At 41.6% G+C, this 20,892-nt stretch overlaps 1 protein-coding gene across 2 annotated transcripts in view; it reads right to left on the bottom strand.

The window, feature by feature from the left end:
* The window catches only part of LOC105922527 (prohibitin-2), a 49,744-nt gene that overhangs the window by 12,194 nt on the left and 16,658 nt on the right, over positions 1–20,892 (bottom strand). For both annotated transcript variants that reach the window (XM_036131659.1, XM_036131660.1), the window contains 3 exons: positions 14,788–14,972; positions 14,514–14,643; positions 13,356–13,459 (listed from right to left, as the gene is read on the bottom strand). In XM_036131659.1, coding sequence (XP_035987552.1) covers positions 13,356–13,459; positions 14,514–14,643; positions 14,788–14,972 — 419 coding nt within the window. The remainder of the gene's footprint in view (positions 1–13,355; positions 13,460–14,513; positions 14,644–14,787; positions 14,973–20,892) is intronic.

Raw genomic sequence — 20,892 nt, 5'->3', positions numbered from 1 at the left:
AAAAGATATATACACGGAAGCTGTATACACTCAGCAGGCTGTGCGTCAATGTAACGCAGAAGCTTGTAAGTCCTGAACGGAGGAGAGAGACAGTGCCCAGAGTCACGGGCGGCTCTTGGCCTTGTTCATAAGGCTGGTAGCAGATGGGAAAAAACTGTTCTTGTGGCGTGACGTTGTGGTCCTGATGGAGCGCAGCCTCCTGCCAGAGAGTAGTGACTGAAATAGTCTGTGACTGGGGTGAAGGGATCAGCCACAATCTTCCCTGCACACCTCAGAGTCCTGGAGGCGTACAGGTCCTGGAGAGATGGAAGATTGCAGCCAATCACCTTCTCTGCAGACCCGATGACACGCTGCAGTCTGCTCTTGTCCTTAGCGGTGGCACCAGCGTACCATATGGTGATGGAGGAGGTGAGGATGGACTCAATGATGGAGAAGAAGTGCACCATCATTGTCCTTGTCATTGTCCTTTTTTCAGCTGCCGCAGGAAGTACATCCTCTGCTGGGCTTTCTTGGTGAGGGAGTTGATGTTCAGCTCCCACTTTAGGTCCTGGGAGATGATAGTTCCCAGGAAGCGGAAAGACTCCACACTGTCGATGGTGGAGTTACAGAGGGTGATGGGGGTAGCTGGGGCTGAGTTCTTCCTGAAGTCCACAACCATCTCCACTGTTTTTGCAGCGTTGAGCTCCAGGTTGTTCTCCCTGCACCAGGTCACCAGATGGTCAGCCTCCCACCTGTAGGCGGACTCGTCACCATCAGAGATAAGTCCGATGAGAGTGGTGTCGTCTGCGAACTTCAGTAGCTTGACAGACTGATGACTGGAGGTGCAGCTGTTCGTGTACAGGGAGAAGAGCAGAGGAGAAAGAACACAGCCCTGGGGGGAACCAGTGCTGATGAGCTGAGAGTCAGAGTCATGTTTTCCCAGCTTCACGTGCTGCTTCCTGTCAGACAGGAAGTCTGTGATCCACCTGCAGGTGGAGTCGGGCACATTCAGCTGCGAGAGCTTCTCCTGAAGCAGAGCTGGGATGATTGTGTTGAAGGAAGAGCTGAAATCCATAAACAGGATCCTGGCGTAGGTACCTGCAGTGTCCAGGTGCTGGAGGGTGTGGTGAAGGGCCAGGTTGACAGTGTTGTCTGCTGACCTGTTGGCTCTGTAGGCAAACTGTAGGGGGTCCAGGAGGGGGTCGGTAATTTTTTTAAGGTGTGAAAGCACAACGCGTTCAAAGGACTTCATAACCACAGAGGTCAGAGCGACGGGTCTAAAGTCATTAAGTCCTGTGGTCCTTGGCTTCTTGGGAACAGGGATAATGGTGGAGGATTTGAAGCAGGCTGGCACGTGACATGTCACCAGTGAGGTGTTAAAAATGTCTGTGAACACTGGAGACAGCTGATCAGCACAGTTCTTCAGGGTGGATGGAGAGATAGAGTCTGGTCCAGTAGCTTTCCGGGGGTTCTGTCTTCCGAAGAGTTTGTTAACATCTCTCTCATGAATGGAAAGAGTTGTCACTGAGGAGGAGGTAGAGGTGATCTGTTGAGTGGTGTCGTGGGGGGTGATTGCAGAACTGTCCCTTTGTCAAAACGATAGAAGGTGTTAAGGTTGTTTGCTAACTGTCGGTCATTCATGGAGTGGTGGGCTTTAGGCTTGTAGTTTGTTATCTGCCTGAGACCTTTCCAGACATAAGCAGTGTCGTTGGCTGAAAACTGTTTTTTCAGCTTCTCAGAGTACAGTCGTTTAGCGTCTTTCACCGCTTTGCTAAACGTGTATTTTGCATCTCTGAATCTGCATTTATCCCCACTTCTGAAGGCATCTTCTTTGTCCAACCTTAGCCTCCTGAGTTTGGCTGTGAACCAGGGTTTATCATTGTTGTAACTCACCCTGGTCCGTGATGGAACACAGCAGTCCTCACAGAAGCTGATATATGATGTCACAGCCTCTGTGAACTCATCCAGACTGTCGGAAGCAGCTCTGAAAACATCCCAGTCAGTAGAATCCAAACACGCCTGAAGATCCTCCACAGCCTCACTGGTCCACTTCTTTGATGTCTTCACTACAGGTTTGCAGAGTTTTAGTTTAAGCCTTTAAGCAGGAATCAGGTGAACCATGACGTGGTCAGACTGGCCCAGTGCAGCACGGGGGACGGCGTGATAAGCGTCTCTGACTGTGGTGTAGCAGTGATCCAGAATGCTCTCCTCTCTGGTCGGGGATTTAATAAACTGTTTATATTTAGGAAGTTCATGGGTGAGGTTTCCTTTGTTAAAGTCACCAAGGACAATAACTAAAGAGTCTGGATTTCTCTGCTCCACATTCAGTATCTGGTCTGTGATTGTTAGCCAATCATTTAATGGTCACTGTTTATGTGAAGCTATAAAACTGGTGTCAATGCAGTTTGGTTGAACCTCACCATTGAATTTGTGCATTTGGGGAAATAATGGTAACCTGACTCTAGCCAGATGTATTTCGCTCCGCCTAGCTCCACTCACATCCATCTGGGACCTCTCCATAGGAATTGCATTTTTTGAAGGCTGGGCCTTATCAAAAATCCTTGCATAGGATTGGATAAGCCACTTGTCTGTCATCTTTATCGACGTGTTATTTCAACCACTCACACCGAAGCCAACCCGTGACGCTGTGAGAGCGACGCAGGAAAAAACAAAACTTTCTTTTTTTAAAATGTCTTTGCGGCTCTAGTGGCACGCGTTTTATTGACAGTGAGCTGACAGGAAGAGGGGGAAAGACAGGCGGCAAAGCGCCGCGGGTTGGAGTCGATCCTGGGCCGACCGCGTTGAGGACTAAAAGGCCTCCTAATATGGTTTGCGCTAACCGCTCCTCAGCAGACGCGCCTGCGGCCGACGCGTTCACCGCAGGCGCACCCCAGAAAACATAACTTGCGAAATCCGGTCGGGAGAAGAGCGAAAACATTGTTTCCACCAACAAAAGCCTTCAGAGCCATTCTCTGATGTTCTTTTAATTAAACAATATTAGGTAGATTAGACAACACGGAATAAATAGCAGCATCAATGTTAACGCTTGCTTCCTCGATGCGAGCCGCCATTGCGGTCTGTCTCATGTCACGGTCGCTTCTCCACTACGTCACATCTATGAAACTCCAGCCCTGCGTCCTGATTGGCTAGACAATAAAATTGGTTGGAGAAATCACTCTCTATGGGAGATGTCCCAGATGGATGTGAGTGAAGCTAGACGGAGCTATATCAATCTGGCTAGAGTCAGGTTAAAATAATTGGGCATAACAATGCAACCAGAGAAAAAAACAAAACACTTCTGACAATCAAACCACCAGCCCATTTCAGACTGTTTCAGCACTAGCTCCATTTTATGTAAATACTACATGCTACATTTGTCCTTCTACATTTTTTACTTTCAAGGACATTTATTCGATTAAGTTTTTCTAATTTCTCTTTGAAGAGTTCTTTAGAGATGTTTATGTTTTGCTTTTTTGTAAGTGTTTCTAATTTGGATCTGCCAAATTATTCTGAGTGTCTCACCAAAATTTCATTATGGTTACATAACAATAAAGTCTCTTGATTCTAAAGTTAGTTTAGAGCCCTGCTCCCCTCTCCCATACAGTACCTTCACTCAGACCTGGTCAGCAAATAAAAACTTAAAGCTTAATCAACAAAATTATTACCATCAGAATTAAATTGTATTCCGACTGAGAGGGCTGTTTTATGATCAATAATCCGACCAGCGTCCATCTAAACACTTGTTCTGATTAATCCATGAACTTACTGCGCATGCAGGTGGAGGATGGGGCCGCGGCACAGGACATTTTGGGAGGATCATAATTTCCTCCTGCACTCTAAACAGCAAAAGCATGAGTTCTCAACCATCACAGAACCTGGTGAGGGTCCATTCTATGCTCAGAGCTAGAAGTACAAAACATCTGCAGTTGTTTTATGAAAATTCAACAACTCTGCTAATGTCAGAGTTTCTACTTTGAATAATGCTAGGTGCAAGTAAACGCACGTCATGATCGGATTATTGGATTCTCAGCCCTATTTTCTTTTCTTTTAATCCGAACAGATTTTAATCACATCAGGAAAAGTTGCGCACGTAAACAAGCTCCTGCCCTTAACCGGCTAACAGACGCATTACCAGCCATCAGGCAGATTGACGTTAAGGCGGCACCCTGAGGCCAAGCGATGCTGCCGTTTCCTCACTTTCAAAATAAACAAACGTCAGATATTGTAACGAATCACCCTGCTGTTGAGCTCCTATCGCCCTGATTAATGACTCCATGTTATTCTGCGTCCGCCTGCATGTGATGTAAACTGCTCAGCGACCCGCCGAGTGACGCATTAATTGCACAACAACGAATCGATAAGATCTGTTGCCAGCGTTTTTAATTGTTGATTTTTATTGATTTTTATCAATTCGTTGTTGCACCCCTAGTCAACACTTTACTATCCTAACCAAGAATGTGGAAAATGTCTTCAGGTTACATTTAATTGAATTAAGTCAAGTTAACTTGATTTATTAAGCACTTTAAAAACAACAGAAGATGACCACTCTGCTAAACATGTCAGACAAGAGTGTACATAGCGCATGGGTTAAAGCAAAAATAATCACTTTGACTGAAAAAATTTTTCGAGTCAGCCCATATATTCCCGGGACCGTGGACATAATGCCACATTAGTTACCTCACTTGCTTATTGTGCGAAGTCAACTTTAACCAAATCTGGTAGTTTACAATATGCAATGACCATTCCTGTCTCTGTCCCACCTTTCAGCTTCAGAGCCTTGGTGTCATCCTGGACAGCCCTCTCCATAATCTCCTTCACTTCCCACATCCATAACATCACCTGGTTAACTTTCATATTTGCAGCATTAAGGTTCTTCCTTTACACTTTTGCCAAAATGGTCCACCGTCCACTTCACAGTTTCAGCTCCCTTCCCTCCATAAACCTCCATAAACTACAACTAGTACAAAAGACAGCAGCTTGCATCATTACATCATCTACTTCACACCTGTAAATTAACTCCACTGTCACATTCAGTATAAATTAATCCTATGAACATACAGGGCCAACCACAACCTGGACAATGCAGGACACATAACCAACACTATGATGTCATACATTTTAGTTTAACACAGATCGCATGTTACAGTAATCAGTCTCTGCTTTGCTCGTTTTTCCTCAACAATTAATTATCACAGCTCATGAGTTTATAAAAAGACATTTAGCTTTTTTGAAGTTTAATAAAACTGTTAAATCTTAGCCCAGTGACTGGAGACTGGAGCCCACAACCCCCACGACCCTGTGTGACGTCGAGCTGCGTTTCCCCATCAGATACGGCTTGACGTCACACCTGTAGGGAAAAGCCGGTATAGAAAATCGATGAAGGATGGGATCTTTAATTTTTAAGAAGTTTAATAAAATTGCTCAAGGTTTATCAGAAAAAAAACCATAACTTGCTTTTAAATATGAATATTTTTAATTAGCAAAATGTTAATGTATTTCATAAAGTTATTGTTGAAGGTAATCTTGGCTGCAGTACTGTCAGTCTGGCAGGTGTTTTAGGGTTGGAGTAAAATGAGTCCATAGATCCACAGACAGGAGGCTTTCTCAGCGGTTTCTACTACGACTTGCTTCTACAATGTTGCTTCACATCGCGCTCCACTCCATGTAAAAATAAAAAAATAACTTCATAAAAGCTCTATGAGAATCACCTCTGGCCTCACCCAGTTAGAACCCGCTCTCCAGTCCATGTTGTAGCTGCAGTTTCTTTTTTTGATGTACTTTCCTTAATAATCAAAATCAAAATACTTGTAATTTTATTAAGAGTGTCCCGGTGCGCAGCCGCTGATTAGATGGAGGCTGTTGATTATTGACTGATAGCCACTCTGCCTGCAGCTCTGCCTTCTTTGGTTCAGAAAAGCGCAGGAGAAACTATTTATTCTATTTTATTACTTTTTTAAATGCGGACCTAGTCAAATGCGGGACATTGTTTCACATTCAGACCCTTCCTCAAAAAAAAAAAAAAAAGCCTGTCATACTAAATTAGCCTGAGCTAACGCTTTAGGCAAGGCAAATTTATTTATATAGCACAATTCAGTACAGAGACAATGCAAAGTGCTTTACATGATTAAAATATAGGAATAAAAGCAAGTAGGGATAGAATGTAGAAACAAAAAAAGAACATTAAAAACAGCTTAACTGGAACATTCAAAGGCAATTTTAAACAAATGTGTTTTTAATCTCGATTTAAAAGAACTCAGGCTTTCCGCACTTTTACAGTTTTTAGGAAGTTTGTTCCAGATAAGTGGAGCATAGGAACTAAATGCTGCTTCTCCGTGTTTAGTTTGTGTTCTAGGTATGCAGAGAAGGCTGGAGCCAGAAGACCTTAGTGGTCTGGAGGGTTGATACACTGATAACAAGTCTGTGATTTATTTAGGTGCTAAGCCATTTAGGGATTTTTAGACTAACAGAAGTATTTTAAAGTCTATTCTCTGAGATACAGGGAGCCAGTGTAATGACTTTAGAACTGGGGTTATGTGCTCTACTTTCTTAGTCTTAGTGAGGACGCGGGCAGCAGCGTTCTGGATCAGCTGTAGCTGTCTGATCCACTTTTTAGGCAAACCTGTGAAAACACCGTTGCAGTAATCTATTCGACTAAAAATAAACGCATGGATTAGTTTTTCTAGATCCTGCTGAGTCATTAGTCCTTTAATCCTGGAACTGTTCCTCAGGTGATAGAAAGCCAACCTTGTAATTGTCTTTAGATGCTTTTGGAGGTTCAGGTCTGAGTCCATCACTACACCCAGGTTTCAGGCCTGATCAGTGGTTCCTAGCTGAAGCGACTGAAGCTGTGTGCTAAGTTTTGATCTCTCCTCTATTGGTCCAAAGATTATTACTTCAGTTTTGTTTTTATTCAACTGAAGAAAGTTTTGACACATCCAGGCATTGATTTCTTCTAGGCATTTACTCAGTGCCTGAACTGGTTCATAGTCACCTGGTGACATGGTGATGTAGAGCTGTGTGTCGTCTGCATAGTTATGGTAGCTGATGTTGTTATTTTTTATTATCTGAGCAAGAGGGAGCATGTAGATATTGAAGAGGAGGGGACCCAGGATGGACCCTTGGGGAACCCCACATGTGATTTTTGTCATCTTTGATGTAAAGTTACCTACTGATAGAAAAGATTCCCTGTCCTTTAAGTAGGATTTAAACCAGTGGAGAGCTGTAGCAGAGAGACCGACCCAGTTCTCCAGACGTTCTAACAGGATGGAGTGATCGACAGAATCAAATGCTGCACTGAGGTCCAATAGTACCAACACGGTGGTTCTTCCACAGTCTGTATTTATATGGATGTCATTAAACACCTTGATAAGGGTGGTCTCTGTACTGTGGTGAGCACGGAAGCCAGACTGGAAAACGTCAAAGCGTCTGGTCGTTGTTAAGAAGGTGTTTAATTGTTGAAATACAGCTTTTTCAATAATCTTACTGATAAAGGGGAGGTTTGAGATGGGCCTATAGTTCTGGAGTAGAAGTTTGTCTAAGTTGTTCTTTTTCAGCAGTGGTTTGATATTTGCTGTTTTTAGGGACTGGGGGAAAACACCTGACAGGAGGGACGTGTTTATTATCTGAGTCAAATCAGACATTATGACAGGTAAAACTTTTTTAAAGAAAGCTGTGGGTAGAACATCAAGGCAGCTTGAGGAGGAACTTAGCTGCTGAGTGATCTGCTCTAAGCTTTTGGAGTTTATATGGCTGAATTGGGACATTTTGTCAGAAGTAGTTCCAGCTGAATACAGCATTGGTTCTGGTGTTGATATGGTAGTACAAAGTGATCCTCTAATTTTTAGGATTTTCTCAGTAAAGAAGTTACTCTTCCGAGTTTTAAATGAAACATAACAGCAAATAATGAGGAGGTCCCTGGTTGGTCGCAGCGTTTATCTGCTAAATTGCTGGAAGCCAGTGAATAAACGCTGACAGGTGACATGGCCACAGGTGGAAATAATTCATTAATTAACTGCAGGAGCAGCGACAGACTGCTTACCGATGGAAGTTGTTGTCAAATGCTCAATCCGCTCCACTTCCTGACTTGCTGGTTTGCATAAACCCAAAGAAAACATTTGATCACAGCTACTGTCATTCATGCATCTGTGGCCAGTTTGAGACGCTCTTCCAAAAGTTAGAATGATTGAGCATCGATAAAGCACAGATTGGCAGATGTCCGCTTTGCAAACACCCGCCCTATTCTCTTTCTGATTGGCTAATGTCCCGATTGTGCCAGGTTTCATTGGTTGAGAGCAGCTTCAGTGTAAAACCTTGACTAAAAAGTGTAGACGGAACAATTTGCACTCATTTTCCAAATAACGGAAATCCGTTGCAGCAACGGAGAACTTTAACCCTTGACATAGCGGTAAACTGACTACTAAATGTATTAATATATAGAACACTAAAAGTTTGGTGAAAAGCATAAAAAAAAAAATAGTAAAACACAAAATGTCTACAAAAGGGAAAATAAAAGCAAATTAATACATTTTAGTAGTCAAAGGGATGACACCTGCAGAATCCCTGCCTGGGGGTTTGTTTTGCCTGATCTGGAACGCCGACGGAGTGGGGAAGGCACGTTATACTATGTCGGGAGAGCGGCAGGAGCAGGTAAATACCTCTCGTTGTGCTTAACTGTTTTACTACATCATGATAAACTGAAATCAAGGAGCTTTTTCCATTGATTTAATCCCGAAGGATTACTGAGAAATGCCAGTGTTGGATACAAGCTTGTAACCGAGAGGACTTTATTGTGGAATCTGGCCAAAGACCCCTCCCTATATGTAGTCTCTACATTTTCTTGGTGGTAAGGAGACAACACTAGAAAGTCCAGGCCTGATAGCAGGGACTGCAGCATCTGGGCAGGTAGGCGATGTTTATTTGGCTTTTTCTCAGCGGAATGAAATCAGTATACAATCCATGAGGGCTGATCATGTGAGTTTCAGTGCTGCATAGTCTGCTTATTATAAGCGACATTGGGCATGTTTATCTCTAAAGTCACCTGTAACTTATGCAAGTTGACTGTAGCGGTTTCTTGGGTTTGTTTTTGAATGTGAAGTAGCTTTTCTGGTTATTGTGCCACACTACAAGAGCAGGGCTCAAATCTAAGTAAGGTGAGATGGGATCTGAGTGTCTGCAGCGGGATGATTAAATTTGGAGCTTTAGAAAATAAGCCGTATTCAGGTCTATTTTTTGCAATAATATAGGCCCTATAATAATTTTAAACATAGGCCTCTAATAATACAAATATTTTTTCTTAGTATTAGCTGTAATTCTGTAGATTCAGCAGGTTTCTTCCTTGTGTTTGACCCGTTGTGAGAGAGGACAGCCTCTGCTACCTTTCTACTAATACTGCTTTCTTTCCGCTCATTCTGAGGCCTTTGCACTTCAACCAACGTTTAAGCTGTTCTATGCTGTTTTTCGATTAAAGCATGTTGAAATGAAGCTCCTGGGACGTTATCTTCCAAAATGATTGGTATTGCGGTGTTTGCCATTACATTTTGCACCCTACTTGTCCAACCAGCCAGGAAACTGGGCTGACTCCAGACAAATGTCACGTCATTTCACAAATGACGTGACATTTGTGAAATTTCACATTTCACAAATCAGTTTGTTCATATCAAAACTCCAATCAAGTCCACTCAGTTTTACCCTGCTCCTGAGCAGAGCCGGAGAAACGCAAGCAGGAAAAAAAAATGTTGCTAAATTGCTTGCAAGTGGGCGGAGCAGAGTAGAGCTGGCCAAACACAGTTGGTGGAAATCAAAGAATCCTTTCTGAAAGGTGCTTAAGGAGGAAATACACCACATGCGCTGCCACGCATAAGCGCAGCAAAGCAGCATAGAAGTATCCTACGCTTAGGTTAGCTTTTCATTTTAAATCAGTCAATAAATTTACACAAGAAGCATAATATGCATGTACAATGTCAGGGCAGTCAAACTTTTTTACAGCAGCAGGCCACACACTATCAGGTAGGAGGGTGCACTTATGCCGGTGCCCGAGCCCCGGAGGGGAGAATTTTGAAAAATAGAGTCTCCCTGATGTATTTTGGAAGCTTTCAAGACAGGTGATTATTTAAAGCAGGGATTCCCAAAGTGTGGTGCCACTAGGGGGTGCGCGAGCTGAAATCTGTAATGGCGGTTTGACAGTGTTTTTTCCCCCCACACCATAAAGATGTGTAAATAATAATTTCCTTTGTGGAAACAAATCAAAACAGCAAATTTAATAAATAAATAAAATGTATTGACATGAAAATCTGTTTATTTTAAAAAGTGTTGTTCTACACTTCATCGTAATATGAATTTATCTTCTTCTATGCATTGTGCTTCAATGCATAGAAGAAGCAGCTTGTGCCTCTACTTCATTCATTCTCGCAAATATGCTCAGTTGGCTGAAACCAGGGAATCGGAGGCAACAGGTGAGTGAATTGCAAACCAATGACAAATGTCTCTCCAACTCTTTCCTCGCTTCACGTCTTGTACGTCAGTAGAGGGACAATTGAATTCGGGCCAAAAGTTTTTACAAGCTTAAATTGAGCGACCAGTCTCTCTTTCTTTCGGTCGCGCAGCGCCAACAGCGCTGCTTATGTTGGGGTGACTCTGAACCTCTACCAGCACTCACGCGCATGACTCGCCCACCCCGCTGCAGCCTCCGCAATTTATTGACTCTTCACGCACAGAGCTGCAATACGTTTCATTGAGAGTCAGACAGGCGCAGTTCATTTTACAGATGCGGTTTTAGCGCATATTCAGACAGTGACAAATCGGCGGTGGGGCTGAGGGGGGCTGAGGTGTGTTGCCCTGGGCGTGTTTACCTGCTGAATGCAGCCGCTGTAAAAGTTTTTTTTCTCTGATTAATAACATATTTATGGAGCACTCTGTTATTGTTACTCTGGTCTGCAGTTCTCTCTCTCTCTCTCTCGCCAGCTTGCGCGCGCGTCATCGGACACAAATCAAACTTCTTCGTGTTTGTAAATTGTGACTCAGATTAAGAAGCTGGTGCACAAAAAAGTGAGAACACACACAGGTAGATCATCAGTTTAATCCTTTCCTTCAGAGACGTTTCAGGTTGTGGAGGTGAGGCCGATCTGGGCGTCTCTTTCTTTCTCTCGCTCCAGGCTGAGCTGATGCACCTGCAAAAGCCTCAGGATTCTGTTGTGGATGTTGCAACTTTATTGCAGTTTAATTCAAATTATGTTCTAATTTTATTCCCACAACTTTTGTTAAGATGGTTGAATTGATGTAACTGCAACAGATTTTTTTTTTTTTTGTGGTGGTGGTGGTGGTGGAGGGGGGGGGGGGGGGGGGTGGTGCGCCAAGCCGGTTGGGACACTGAAAGGGGTGCGCGGCTGAAAAAGTTTGGGAACCCCTGATTTAAAGAATAGAGTCAGAGTGCATGTTTTAAATTGAATAAAAGGCAAAAAAAGAAGTGAATGATCAATTCTTCAAAAACAACCTTTGTTTTGTTTTTTATTATTATTCTTAAAACATTTTTTCACATGATGTTATCATGTTTTAACAAGGTAAGGTAATCTCCACTTGCATAAAATTAGTTGAATTTGAATTACTAGCACCATATAAAACAGATCAGATTAGGTATATGACAACTTACTAACTTCAATCAGAACACAAACAATGCTTTGATCTGGGTTTTTCGCGCATGCGGACTGGTAGGCAAAAGGCGAACACAATGGTGGACGAAAACAAAGAAAAAGACGAGTTCAACGTATTTTTGTTCTTTAGATAACGTATCACAAGATCGTTATAAGAGTAAATTGATGGTTGATGGTATCAGATTGCCAGATCCGTCCAGCAAAAGCCTGAAGGGACGGAGCGAGTCTGTGAAATGCTGGCCAAGTGTTGCGTACGGCGACACTGTTGTTTGTTTCTTTGTGAACAAAATAATCCTTTGTTCACAAAGGATTATTTATATAATGATTTAAGTAGAACAATGACCAATGCAAAATTAAGTTGTATTTACCGGAGATGAAGTGTAGACTGCAAATTCTGTCGTGGTATGATGGCTCCCACAGTCGATTTGGATTGTCTGCCTGGGTCCTTTTGATTTAAATTATCAATTTCTTTCTTCGTCCTTCGGTAAACGAAAGAAACGTACATCCGACGATTTGGAAAGCCTCTGTGTGCAACCGGCAGCACAACAAGTGGTAGGCATTGTTTAGATTTAAAAAATAAACAAAACTAAAAGCACGCTCTAATTCACCCATTTTGTCATGGTAGTAGACGAGAACAATACTGCTTTTGCCTACCCCCGGGACCCGGATGTAGCGCTGACGTCACGCGTGAATTGCTCTATAATCGGGGGAATGTAGGCAGCGGCAAGAGCTGCTATAGACGCCGATTTGCCGCCGTTGACCGGCTACTTATGACTGCCCTGCAATGTGCATATTTATGCTACGCAATGCCTAAATTAGATTGAAGTTCTAATTTCAGACGCGTATACGCACCTGTTAGGCAGGGAATAAATGGGAAAACAATATCCTGTGTCAAAGTTCACTTCTGAAAGTATCCCAAAATAATAGTTGAGTCTGAGTTAGGCCACAAGATGGTAGAAGTCACCTTGTTGTTGACGCTGCTGATTGATGGGATGCACCCGTTTTTGCTGAGCTCTCTGCCTTTCCCTCCGCAACACTTCGTCAACTAGCAGAGGGATGGCCAAGGTGTGCCTTCTACTTGGGGGTCTTTCTATGTAGCGAAAGTTCTTCTTTGCACAGAAACGCGCAGCTGTGGAGTGTACTTTTGCAGAGTCTGGTGTAAATTTGCACTTTCAAAAACAATCCTGTAAGCTGCGCCTCCTACGTTATGCACCCAGTTCATTTCCTGCTTAAAGCTCTCTTTGTCTCTTTTATAACTACCCAACAATAGAGAAGGGTTACAGTGTCCTAATTCGCTTTGGTACTTTTGGACAGCATAGCTAAGAATGTTTGTTTGATCTCAAATGAACCACGCTGACATGGAAGGATGTCTCCCATTCCCCTCTTATCTATATTCACGTTAACTTAACAAAATGTCCCGACTTAAAAACATGATTGGAATCTGGCAAAAATTTTGGAACTTCTGAGAAGTTTAATCACAATCAGCCAGATTGATTACCACACTTGTAGATTAAACCCTTAGTTCTGGAACATTGAACATAAGCATGTTCTGTGTTCAATGAAAAACTGAAAACTGAAACCTTATGCCACCAAAACTCTGTTATTCATCTCATACTGGTTTTCAGTGTTTGTTTTTTTAAATAATAAAAATCAGCGTAAGAGAAAAATATTTTACACTAGTCTCATATGAGCAGGATCTATTTTAGTTCAGATCTTAATTTTGCCACTTACCATTTTAGCAGCTTCTGCCTCCCCCTCTGCCTGTATAATCTTCTGTCTTTGGTCCTGTTTGGCTTTCTCTACCCAGAACTGCGCTCGCTGGGCCTCCTGTTGGGCTAAACACGAACACGTGCAGAAAATATTAAATATACTCATCTCTTCCAGTCAGCATTTTAACCTATGACTGGTGTTGACAAAACAGTAATGTCCGAATGCACTTCCTCTTCTACTTCATTAGATCTTATGAGTTGAAATTAAGGGCCCAACAGTAATCATGCCCCTAGCAGCTTTTGTTTTAAAACAATTCTAATTGAAGTCATACGTTGTAAAAGGATAATTGATTTAAAATACAATGTTTTCTGTGGTTTTAACTTAAAAGAAAATATATCAGGTCAAAAAATATTTATACTCTTCTTAATATTCAATAGGACAATCTATATTGAAATGACTGATTTGTGTAATAATTTAAACCCCATTTACACTACCCTTGTTAAACCGATCCGAGCCGAGACCAGTCCGAGCTTGAATCAGTTAACCAAGCCGAGCCTCGTTCTGATGACCATTTACACATCACGCTATCCCGGTTCCTTGGTTGCTCCTCGCCTCCTAGTGACGATCTGCGGTACTACTGCTCTCTGGGATTGAAGGCGGGACAAAGCAAATCAAAATGGCGGCGCCTGTAACTTTCAGGAAGTTATGGTTGGACTGAGTCGGCTTTTGGGACGTGGCTAAGACAAACCAACGTCTAATAAGGATTTACAGACGCAGGAAACAACAGACGCTGAGGTTCATCACACTGCTAAGCAGAATCATCTCTGGAAATCGTGTGGCACGGTAAGGAAGCTAGTGTGAATCGGGACGTGCAGCCAGACACGCCGGAAATACCGCCGACAGTCAGCTGACCGTAAGAGGATGACGCGGTCTGCTAATGCGCTCTTCGTTATCAGATAACCGGGACAGAAAAACCCAGGCCGAGACCACACCTGGAACTGGTCTGCATTTAGCGCAGTCCGGTTATGTCTAGCTCGGTTCAGTTCAGTCTGCTTACCGTTTACACTTTATCTCGGTTACCGAGCTCGGACTGGTCTTGGCTCGGTTAAAAAAAGGGTAGTGTAAACGGGGTATTATTTCTAGTGTCATTAACATGGCCAGCAACAGCTCCAGACTTACCAACTTGTTTGGCCTCAACAGCAGCAGTATACTGACTGCTGAAGCTCAGCTCTGTGATGGAAACATCATCCAGAATGATGTTGAAATCCTTTGCTCTCTCAACAAGCTCTCGACGCACCAGCAAGGAAACCTAGACAAGAATACACACCAATAACATTTCCTTCTATGAAGCAAAAATAAGCTGTACCATGTATCATGCTTTGATGACCTAATGATTAACCATTTGGAACTTTATTTAGTATGAAACAAGAGACAGTATCACAATCAAAAGCACCTGTGCTCTCTGTGTGATGAGCTGGGAAGCATTGAACTTGGCCACTACAGATTTGAGAACCTCATTGACAATAGAAGGCAGCACTCTCTCATCGTAGTCCTTCCCAAGTTGTTGGTACATGGCAGGCAGACTGGACGCCATAGGTCTGGACAACACCCGCACTCCAATATTCACCATCTGCAGGTCTGCACAAAGACACAAATGTCTCTATATTTTAATGTTTTCTTCGAACTCTAGGGTCGAACAATTACTTTGATTACAGGCCTGTTTTTATGACATCAAAACCTGGATGACTTTAAATTTTCTACTTTTAAATTCAAGACACAGGTTGTCATCTTTGGAGTCCTTAAAAAAATAAACTTCTTAATCAATCCCTTAATATGGATGCCATTAAATTGGCCTCTGGTAATAAAGTAAAAAAAAAAAAAAAACTTGGTATTATTTTTGACCAGGAAATGTCATTTAAATCCCTTAAACAGGTTTACAGGGTTTCCTTTTTCACCTATGGAATATTGCCAAAATTAGACATATTTTGTCCAGAAGTAATTCTGAAAAACTTGCATTTGTTACTTCAAGGCTGGACTATTGTAATTCTTTACTAGCAGGACATCCGCACAATGCAGTTCAAAGCCTTCAGCTGATCCAAAATGCTGCAGGAAGAGTTTCTGATCAATATTAAAAAGACAGATCATATTTCTACTATTTTAGCTTTCCTTCATTACCTTTGTTAAATCCAGAATATAATTTAAAATTCTCCCTCTCACATACATCACATATTAAGCTCTTAATAAATCAAGCTCATTCATACATTAGAGATCTGATATCTCCAAATGTTCATAACAGAACACTTTGGTTTCAGACTCCAGGTCCACTGGTAGCTCTTATAGTATCTATAAGTAAAATGGGAAGCAGTTGGCGGTTGGAATTGGATCACGCGAGGATTGTGCCATTGCGCAATAGTAGTGTACTTGTAGGCTTTAAATAGCCAGTGAAATGGTTATTTGGCCAGTACATCCATGTCTCGCGTGCCTGCTCTTTGTGTAATGTCTTTATAAAAGGGATGCGTGGTATAAAATGGTGTGATTTTCCACCTCAAGGATAAGCATCCATGGTGAGATCCGCTGGTGAATTGGTGCTGGAGCCTCCGGTTAAAGGCAAGGCAAGGCAAATTTACTTATATAGCACAATTCAGTACAAAGACAATGCAAAGTACTTTACATTATTAAAATATAGCAAAATAAAACAGAATAAAAGCAAGTAGGAATAAAATGTAGATAGAAAAAAAGAACAAAAAAGTGGTGATTCAGTTAACTAGAACAGTTGAAGGCAATCCTAAACAAATGTGTTTTTAATCTTGATTTAAAGGAACTCAGGCTTTCCGCACCTTTACAATTTTCTGGAAGTTTGTTCCAGATAAGTGGAGCATAGGAACTAAATGCTGCATCTCCTTGTTTAGTTCTGGTTCTAGGTATGCAGAGCAGGCTGGAGCCAGAAGACCTTAATGGTCTGGATGGTTGATACACTGATAACAAGTCTGTGATGTTTTTAGGTGCTAAGCCATTCAGGGATTTATAGACTAACAGAAGTATTTTAAAGTCTATTCTCTGAGATACAGGGAGCCAGTGTAAGGAGTTTAGAACTGGGGTTATGTGCTCTACTTTCTTAGTCTTAGTAATGACACGGGCAGCAGCATTCTGGATCAGCTGTAGCTGTCTGATCCACTTTTAGGCAGGCCTGTAAAAACACCGTTGCAGTAATCAATTCTACTAAATATAAACGCATGGATTAATTTTTCCAGATCCTGCTGAGTTATTAGTCCTTTAATCCTAGAAATGTTCTTCAGGTGATCGAAAGCCGACCTCGTAATTGTCTTTAGATGCTTTTGAAGGTTCAGGTTTGAGTCCATCACTACACCCAGATTTCGGGTCACCCTGATCAGTGGTTCCTAGCTGAAGCGACTGAAGCTGTGTGCTAACTTTTGATCTCTCCTCTATTGGTCCAAAGATTATTACTTCAGTTTTGTTTTTATTAGTGCTGTCAGTTAAACGCGTTAACCCATTTTAACGCCGACAATTTTTTTGTCGCCGTTAATCGCGCGTCAAAACACACACACACACACACACACACCGTTCCCTAATGTTTTTCCCCCCGCCGCGCTCTCCGGACTGTGTTTCTTTTACCCTCGGCGCTTTCCGTAGTTTCAAGAGTGCTAGAAAACTGTAGCAAAACAGACCAGCACTTCGCTCACTGTTGCAAACAGTGAGCGCAAAGTTTCTTTTACCCTCGGACACATGCGACTTTGGGCTTCTTTTTTCTAAAAGCGCTTCTAAATTTCATGAGTCACGGGTTGCGGTTTTTTTGGGCAGGTTTCTGAAAGTGAAATAGCTTATTTGGCCTCTAAAACAAGTGACGAAATAAGGGTTAATAAGAGGCCTGCCTGCACTACATTTGAGTGTATCCAGCTGAAATATCCCTCCGCCATAGGAGCCGACGGTAGTAAAGGCAGACAGAGCAACTCTGCCCGTATTTTCTACAGTTACGATGCAATAACCGGTGATAACTGCTGAAAGTAGATTACTTGGTGCAGATCACCACTTTAAGCAGACATTGGTTCTGAATATGAGCTTTTAACACGCTGATAACATTGCAGAAACCCCAACCCATAAACCGTACTTTAATGCTTATTAATTTGTTGTCTCTGTATTTGACAAACTAAGGCTGAATCACGTTGCCAAATGAAGGACCTGGAGTTACTAAACAGTTGCTAAACAGTCTCATTCAGGGTACTAAGCTCCTGCCCAGTTGCAAGCAAAGTGTAAGACTGGAATGACCTGGAAATTTAAAATGTTTTTCCAGGCTTAAACTCTATGAATATGGATATGAACAGCAAGTAAAAATATTCAAAGAATATATGGTTGCTGGTGTGAAAGGTCAGAATTAGATGTGAGAGAGTGAAGAAATGCACAAAACTTATGACTTTATTGAAATGTACAATTTTTATTAATTTATATGTTTATGCATAATACCATGTCTATCTTTGTTTAAGAGGCAAAGAAAATATATCGGCATGACAACAGGTATTTATTTACACATTTGCTTACACACTGTGTAAACATCAGGGCATCATGATTAGTCATATAGCCATTATAGTCCAGAGTTTAACATTTGGTACCAGGATGTTTTCATTCCAATTCTGAAAAGTTCTTGAAAAATAACAAAATAAAAATATTTTTTGTACAAGCATGTATTTTATTAGTGTCATTTGTTGCAAAATTGCATATTAAAATGCCCAAAAAGGCTATTACACTTTCAGAAATAAAAGGATAAAATATGCAATTAATTTGCGATTAATCTCGAGTTAACTATCGACATTATGCGATTAATCGCGATTAAAATTTTTAATCGTTTGACAGCACTAGTTTTTTTTCAATTGAAGAAAGTTTTGACACATCCAGGCATTGATTTCTTCTAGGCATTTACTCAGTGCCTGAACTGGTCCATAGTCACCTGGTGACATGGTGATGTAAAGCTGTGTGTCGTCTGCATAGTTATGGTAGCTGATGTTGTTGTTTCTTATAATCTGAGCTAGAGGGAGCATGTAGATATTGAATAGGAGGGGACCCAGGATGGACCCTTGGGGAACCCCACATGTGATTTTTGTCATCTCTGATGTAAAGTTATCTACTGATAGAAAAGATTCCCTGTCCTTTAAGTAGGATTTAAACCAGTTGAGAGCTGTACCAGAGAGGCCGACCCAGTTCTCCAGACGTTCTAACAGAATGGAGTGATCGACAGTATCAAATGCTGCACTGAGGTCCAATAGTACCAGCACGGTGGTTCTTCCACAGTCTGTATTTATATGGATGTCATTAAACACCTTGATAAGGGCGGTCTCTGTACTGTGGTGAGCACGGAAGCCAGACTGGAAAACGTCAAAGCGGCTGGTCGTTAAGAAGGCGTTTAATTGTTGAAATACAGCTTTTTCAATAATCTTACTGATAAAGGGGAGGTTTGAGATGGGCCTGTAGTTCTGGAGTAGTAGTTTGTCTAAATTGTTCTTTTTTAACAGTGGTTTGATAATTGCTGTTTTTAGGGACTGGGGGAAAACGCCTGACAGAAGGGACGTGTTTATTATCTGAGTCAACTCAGACGCTATGACAGGCAGAACGTTCTTAAAGAAAGCTGTGGGTAGAACATCAAGGCAGCAGGAGGAGGAACTTAGCTGCTGAATGATCTGCTCTAAGCTTTTGTGGTTTAACTGGCTGAAATGGGACATTTTGTCAGGATAAGTTCCAGCTGAATACGGCTTTGGTTCTAGAGTTGGTGTGGATGTACAGACTGATCCTCTAATTTTTAGGATTTTCTCAGTAAAGAAGTTAACAAATTCTCTGCAGGCCCTGGTGGAGTGGAGTTAAGAAGCCACTGACGCAGGAGGATTTGTTATTCTGTCGACTGTGGAAAATAAGACACGAGCATTATTAATGTTTTTCTTAATGATCTCAGAGAAAAAAGATTCTCTTGCATTTTTCAGTTGTAAGTTATATCTGTAAAGTCTCTCTTTATAGATGTCGTAGTGAACCTGGAGTCTGTTCTTTCTCCACCTGCGTTCAGCTTTTCGACATTCCCTTTTTTCACCTCTAACTGCTGGAGCATTTCTCCAAGGAGATTTTTTCTTCCCAGAAAAAACCTTCACTTTAACTGGAGCAATGCGGTCAATGATGTCCGAGACTCTAGAATGAAAGTTATCTACTAGCTCATCTACTGAGTTGCAGCCCAAGGTTGAGGTAGCAGAGTAAGCTTGAATAAAAGTTTCCGTGGCATTGTCCTTAAAGGTGTGTTTTCTTACGGTGTCCCTTTGGCTAAATGAGTCACTGGAAATTATACATTCAAAAGGTAACAGAAAAATTATCAGATAGGGCAACATCAGTTACATTTACGTTAGAAATGTTTAGACCAGGGGTGTCAAACGTGAACCGGCCCGCAGAACCATTTAGTCCGGCCCGGCGGCCAAATGCATTATCATTATTCAACAATGATTACTGAAAAAAAAACATAAATTGAAAACCTGCAGTTCTTATTTTGTCCACGGGTGGCGCTGTGTTTTATTGAGAGCAGACAACAAGCGGTACTCTTTGAGTTCCGGGTCAGAGGTGAACTCCTCCATCTTGTGCTGCTATTGCTAGCAGTGCTAGTGCTGCCATTTTTCCTAAATTACTGAAGGATATTGTTGAATCAAGTCCAATTAACCCAGACGAAGGATTCCATTGGGTGTCTTCTGGCAACCACTCGACGGTGAGTCGTTTATTTTATGTCGCTTTTATATCATAGTATAAATGCGTTGGCTACACGGCCTCTTAAAATCTATGTAATGGCATCTTAAAAATGGTCTTATAGCTTAAAAGATCATTCTATTTTTGTTCATTTTGTGGCCGAATAGGAGAGATGTTCTCAAAGCATTACATAAGCCCTTTGATTTTTCTAAATTTTGTCTTTTAAAGGATAATTTTAAGTTAATTTTCATTAAATTTGTCAATGGCCTATGGGACTCTGGATGGATGGCAGTTTTACCGTCTTTAAGTGCTAACTTTTTGTTTTTATTTATGACGTTGTTTAGGTCAGGGTTTTTTTTCCCATCCCCTGTTCCGACCCAGGATGGGAGCTACCTGATGACCGCAGCTGTGCAAAAGGTCAGACTTAAATAAGAAAGAAACTTTTGGGTGTTATTACGGTTATTTTTTGTTGTTTTCCTGTTGCGTTTGTTTATATTCATAGGAAAATATTAATACTATTATTGAATACCTCCCTAAATGTATGTAAAAATTTAAGTTAGAATACAATAAGTACTTATTATAATAAGTGCTCCTCAGCCGAACCTCTGACTGCCTCTTACCATATATGGCTGTAGTCAGGCGCCAAGCTTTAATAAGTGTTACAATCAGAACTAACAGCAGCACTGAGCTTCAGATGTGGAAGATTTTAAATAATTTCTTAATTTTTTATCTGTTTGATGTATTTTGTCATGCAGGACAGTGTTTTTAAGCCCCAAAAACTGAAATGTTTTTCAACATTTTACAATCACTGTGACCAGATCCTATGCATAATGCA

This window comes from Fundulus heteroclitus, unplaced genomic scaffold (genome assembly GCF_011125445.2).
Source record: "Fundulus heteroclitus isolate FHET01 unplaced genomic scaffold, MU-UCD_Fhet_4.1 scaffold_45, whole genome shotgun sequence".
Taxonomy (NCBI): Eukaryota; Metazoa; Chordata; class Actinopteri; order Cyprinodontiformes; family Fundulidae; genus Fundulus; species Fundulus heteroclitus.
Note: the sequence above shows the minus strand (reverse complement) of the source record. Positions and strands in the feature narration are given on the sequence as shown.